The 6,229-nt window shown below is 30.3% G+C and overlaps 1 protein-coding gene across 1 annotated transcript; it reads left to right on the top strand.

Moving 5' to 3' along the window:
- Positions 1-1,833: 1,833 nt before the first annotated feature.
- Positions 1,834-5,955, top strand: Smp_130960 (hypothetical protein; the record flags this gene model as incomplete). Its single annotated transcript, XM_018792961.1, has 2 exons — positions 1,834-4,081; positions 5,852-5,955. The coding sequence occupies 2 exons, from the start codon at positions 1,834-1,836 to the stop codon at positions 5,953-5,955; spliced, it is 2,352 nt and encodes a 783-aa protein (XP_018647521.1).
- Between the last annotated feature and the right edge of the window lie 274 nt (positions 5,956-6,229).

Here is a 6,229-nt window from a genome sequence, read left to right as displayed (position 1 = left end):
CGAGTACTGCCAATTTGTATCTCCTCATTTTTTGCTTTTTGACTGATCTTTCCGGTCTCCTTAATTGCCTGGACATTCCATGTACCTATGTTAATTGTTGCTCTGGTTGTTAGAACGGGAATCGACCTCTTGACTTCCGAAGACTCTCGGCCTTCATCATGAGGAGTCCTAAGTCTTCCTTTAACTTTCAGGGCAGAGTTTAAATGGTTTGAATTATTTTTTCTGGTTAGCGTTTTTTTAGCGAGTTAGTTTTCTACGGGATGGGGTCGCTAATCCCATGCCCAACCCGGGCTTGGGACCGGCAGTAACTCCAGAAGAGCTACAGGTGGAGTTATATTTATAGTTTTGTCTCATTAATTAATCTTCTGCTTCAAATCTTTTTAGCTGGTTATTCAATGGTACTGGAGTAAAATTATAAAATCTTTCAAAGTAATTGATCGAATAGGTCTGGAGTGTAAATTTCTTTTTAAATATGATGTCATCTGACTACTATTGTTGTTATTGAACGCTAATCACCATCCATAATGCTATCCTTTTATTTTTGATAAAATTATAGAAACTAATAATAACAATCTATCAGATTGAATTAAATGTATTGTTCAGGCATTTTGTAAATTCTACAATTCTACATAAATGTTGTTTATCAAAGCTGTAACAACAACGTTAAAAATTAGAGGACTCTATATTCAGGTAAATGGTTAACTAGTTACAAACAAATTATAGCTTAGCATGAACATTCATCTGCCCAAGTTACCATATTTTGCATCAACAAAAAGACAGAAAAGTAACACGATAAAAATGCAAGGAGTTAGCATAGTATTGGTAGTAAAAACAAAATGCTATACATGGGGAATATAGTTAAAGAATGAATAAAAATGGGAAACAGAAGATTTAAAATGACATTTGTACCTAAAATTTGTAAAGACATAGGAAATTGCTTTACATTCTCTACTACAACCTGTTTCGACTAATGTCTACTAAAGTTTTTGGTCACAGACTAAGTAAATCTCGGAAGTAGCAACCAAGATATCTATACGTTCCGGCAAGAATTAAACCAACAGACAATAACTTCACGAAATGGGTTATGGAAATAAAGCTTTCTGTACAATGTAGTAGTAATTTTTAAACATTGATAGTTGCGTAAAGTGTTAAATATTATGGTAAAGGCATATTCATATTGTCAACCTTAAGATACTATACCTAATAGCTTCATGATTGCGAAATTTATGCCTCTCATATGTATTTATTTTATGTGGTCTGACTTGAGTACATCGATTAAAAAATCCGCTTGTTATGAGATCGTGTAAACTGGTGTAGACAATTCTTTATGTTAAATATTCCATATTATACCACTCCATCTTCTTCTGTTTGATTAGATTTTGGTGCAGATTTAAGAATCAACTTAAAGTCAGTGTCTTTAACACCCCTAGTCACCTATTTAACCTATTTAAAATGCTCCGTATTCTTTAATTACCTTCACATTGCTTGATAATGCTGTTTGTATCTTCTAGTCCATTTGGAATTATCCTACATAAACTACTAATATTTGAATAGCACGTGATCGGAAACCTTATTCTCTGAAGTAAGCATGTAGTGAAAATAAATTTCATCGCAGTTACTAAACTGGTCATTACAAATATCAATTCTATGTAGATTATCACTGTATAAGGAGATTTCAAGAGCGAAGTATTCGGGAATAGAATATGCATTCTTGGGAATCTTTTTAGTTCATAAAGATGCTTATAATAACCCCCCTTTTATTTTCTAAATTTGTAGATGTTTAGATTAAAAAAAGCACATTTATTTATGAGCTAATTGTGTTTTGTAATTGAAATGAGTCAATTAAGTATTCTAACTGAATCAGAATTTAATCGAATACAAAATAGTGTAGAAAATGTAAATGAGGATTCTAATAATGATCTAGATCTTGGTGGCAATAACGACGAAATTAATTTATCCGATAGGATTCAACAGGAAGAAAATGATGCATTCATAGAAACTAATAGTTTAGATGGATTTCACAGAAGTCGAGAATTTCAAGAATTAAACCCACTCTACCTACCTGATAATTATGATAAACTTCCAGAATCTTTCGATATATCTACATTTCCACTGTCACATAAGCAAAATAATTTGAAAGAATCACATCTTTTAAAGTATTGTGAAAATTTTTGTCGACAATATGCTCATCTATGTCCTGATCGAGCAAAACTATTTCTGATACCAACGAATGAATGTGATATACAGAAATTTGTTTGTACTACATTGAGTAAGACATATTTAAATTATCCTGAATTATACTTATGGCATGAGGCAGCTAAGTTTGTGGCTGATTTTCTCAACTTTGTACCACTTGTTCCATCAACTGAACTGCCTAAAAGACTTTTAAGTCCAATGACAACAGTCAACTTGCAAAAGGGTACTTGTTTTGAATATGCTACATTATTATGTTCACTCTTAATAGCTGCTGGTTATGATGCATATATAGTCAGTGGTTACGCAACCAGAGAATGCTGTTATATGGATGAAACTAGAGAGATATGTCCATATCTTATTGGAGATGAGATAAAAGAAACTAATGATGATGTGAAAAGTGAAGAACTTGAACCAAAACGATATACTATCAAACCAGAAAAAGACTTAACATCAAAATATGAACACGCTATGACAATGAAAGACTTACAGTTTGAAGCGGAACGTGTTAAACAAGCCAAAAAAGAAGCAGAACTGGCTGAAGAAGAACGTTATAAACCAACTGTTGATCCATTATTTGGTCTTAGAATACATGCATGGATTCTAGTATTACCTGGTAAACGTGAAGTGCCTGAAGCATTTTTCATTGAAACATTGACAGGTCTTGCTAAGCCCTTAGATTGTCCGATGTATCTAGGTATAGAAAGCTTGTGGAATGATCATAATTATTGGGTGAATATGCAAGATTGTTCAACTGGTATATCCCATTTAAATTATAATCTAAGTGATGGTTTGTGCTGGGAATATTTATTACCTAATGATAGATTATCTGTCGAAGGAACAGGATTTTCAAGTATTCAACGGCCAGATATGTTCAATGTACAATCAACAATGAACAGTAAAACACCTATTATTAGTCAGCTGGCATCACCTTTATTAATCGTACCCAATTCATTAAAATCAAAAGACAATAACTATAATTCAAGTTTCAATTTAAATGATAATGATGCTCATGGTCTAACTGATAGTGTTCATCAAGTTCGAGGAAATTTACACGTTAAATTATTAGGTAATTCACAAAACAAGCCATTACTATTAGATTTACCACCATCATGGACCTTACCAATTCAGATCGAACAAAAATTATTTAAATTACGCTATCCAAATGGTTTTAAAAAGAGACTGTATAAATATTCAATTGTAGAAAATTTTGCTCCATATTCACAATCCGATGGTTTAATTTTAAGGTTAACAATTTTTCAAGATCATGAATTAACCAATCCTACTGAAGTTAGTGAAACTTATGCTAATCGTAAAGATAAACTAATCAGTCGTAGTACGGTATTGAGAACGAATTGGATTGTCGAGAAATTTGATCATGGTCGTCAAACTAGTCATTTGGCTGAACATGGTTATTATAAGACACAACAAGGTGTACATACCATACGTTATATGATATTTGATCATGATGCTAGAATTGATGGCCTGTATAAACGTGAACAAACATTCAATACAATGATAGAACATTTCAAAGATAGACATGATCACCTTTATTATCGTGAAGTACATTTCAGTGCTAAAATCAAGAAATTTGGTCCAGCACCAACTCAAAATAAAGATAATCCAGATGCATTTGCATTATCTACAACCAGTCAATCAAATATTGATAAAATCGTTGAGAGATTTACACGTAACGAAGAAATTGAAGCAGATGAAGATATCGCTGAAAAAATATTTAATGTAGCTGAAGAAAGAATCTCGCTTACCTATCATGTTGGTAAAGAACGTATTGTTCCGTGTACTAGAGAGTTTATTAAACCATCACCTTCAGATGACAGAAGAGATAGTATCCAACTTTATCCAGACACACATGTGGCATTTCAAGTAAGTATGAATTTAAATTAAGATAAATACACTGTAATACTTAATAATAGTGAATACTACTATTTTAATACAATGAATTGAAGTAGACATATTTCATCTCTATCCACTGTCAACTTTTATCTAACAGAATCTCTTCGATACTTGTTCATTCATATTCTTTTTCCTAATAATTTGACTATCTTCCTTCTTCTATTGAACTTCTGAATTTTCGATGTTATAAAGAGTGACAACTTCAATTGATACAATAATTTTCATATCTATATTTAGGTCTATGAATCTGACAATCTGAAAAGTGTCAGTTCATTTTCGTTAAATGAATTAATAAATTAACACAAACATCAGTAAATAACGTGAGCAATGGTCAAGATTTCAAAAAAAGATGAATTTTTCCAAGTTTAAATCATAAAGTGATGTTAGCTAGACCACTATTGAAAACCTGGAAGCACTTGATGGTTGTTCAGTTCTAGTATGAGACTCATCAGCTGTATGCATTCATGACCCCACTGTCGAACCCCTAACATCCAGACCACTGGGTTCGTATGGAATATTGTACAAGTTTAATGTCAATAAAAATTCACCACATATTACTATTATTATTAATGGCTTCATTACAGTTTAAGAAGATTTTCGAACGCTAAGTCTTTACGAAATTAGTGAAGATCAGTATTTTATAACATTCCATATTCAGAAGAAACCATAACTATGTAGTGGCATGCTTTTCTCGACGAGAACGCGATTGGTATAATGGAAACAATTATTATAATAACAACTCATTGTACCAGTGATTGTTTTACTGTACTCGTTGTTATTTAACTGTATCAAAATCACTTCTCGTTCCGTTATCCATCTTGTTTGTTCGAACATTCTTACGCTCTGCTCTTATTGCCTATACTTATTGGCGCCTCTCGGTATTCATTCGATACCACGAGATTGCCAATAAAAAAATATACTTTACGTGGACTAGTTACAGCCTTCTGGCTTGCGAGTTATCAAAAGGATCAAGTCGTTTTTGGGTGCGTATTCTTAGTGTAGTGGTGATCATAGTCAATCAAGACTCGACGCCATCTACAACTACAAGTAGTTCTTATTGTCTTTTAATTTACTATTTTCACATTATCTACTATCTAAATTTTCAGTAGTATAAATAATAATTTCAAATAATATGATAATATAATTATTTTTCATTTATAGGTAAATTTATTATCTAAACCTAAATCCCAAACTGAAATTTATAATATGCTTATTGATTTATTAAAAGAAGAAAATGATTCTATAGAAACAGTATATAAATCTATACATGAAATATATTCAATATTAAATGAACGTACTATTGAAGATTTACATGTCATTTTAGATATGGATCCATTTGATACATTACATAATATAGGAGCTAATCAATTACGTATAGAATTAGAGAAATTAGCTGAAAATGAACAAAATTCTAATTCTAATAATCATAATAATGATATAGAATATGATTATTTAGAACCATATTTAATACAATTTAATAATGATAATAATGGTAATAATAAATTGACATTTGAACAAGCTTCAATAGTATATAATGATTGTTTAAATGAATTAAAACAACAATTAATTAATAAAGCAAATATTATACAATTAAATTATGAAAAATTAATTGAAAATTTATTAAATAAACAAAAATGGTATCAATTGAATCAAATTAATTTAAATAAACAAAATGAACATGATTATTTAATAGATTGTAATGAATTATTATTTAAAATTCAAACATTAGAATCATTATTATTAGATCATAAATTAAAAGCTAAAGAAAAATATAAAGAATTAGAAAAGAAATTAAAAGCAGATCCAAGACTTAGTGAATTATCATCATCATCATTTAAAATGAATTAATTGATTATTATCATTATTGTTTTTTTCTTTTTTTGTTTTTCTCTTTTTTTTCTTTCTTTGCTTCTTGTTGTTGTTGTTGTTGAGGATGTTTTGGTTGTTTGTAAATGAATGTAGATAATAATAAAGTAAAATAGTAAAGAAATCAATTCAAAGAATGAATCGTTTTGTTTTTCTTTTTTAGTGAGATGATGTCAGAATGACATTGAGACGATTCACCTAATTTACTAGAGTCAAAAGAGCTTAGTATAAGTTATGATTGAATACAGTGGTTTTG

This window comes from Schistosoma mansoni, chromosome 1 (assembly GCF_000237925.1).
Source record: "Schistosoma mansoni strain Puerto Rico chromosome 1, complete genome".
Classification (NCBI taxonomy): Eukaryota; Metazoa; Platyhelminthes; class Trematoda; order Strigeidida; family Schistosomatidae; genus Schistosoma; species Schistosoma mansoni.
Note: the sequence above shows the minus strand (reverse complement) of the source record. Positions and strands in the feature narration are given on the sequence as shown.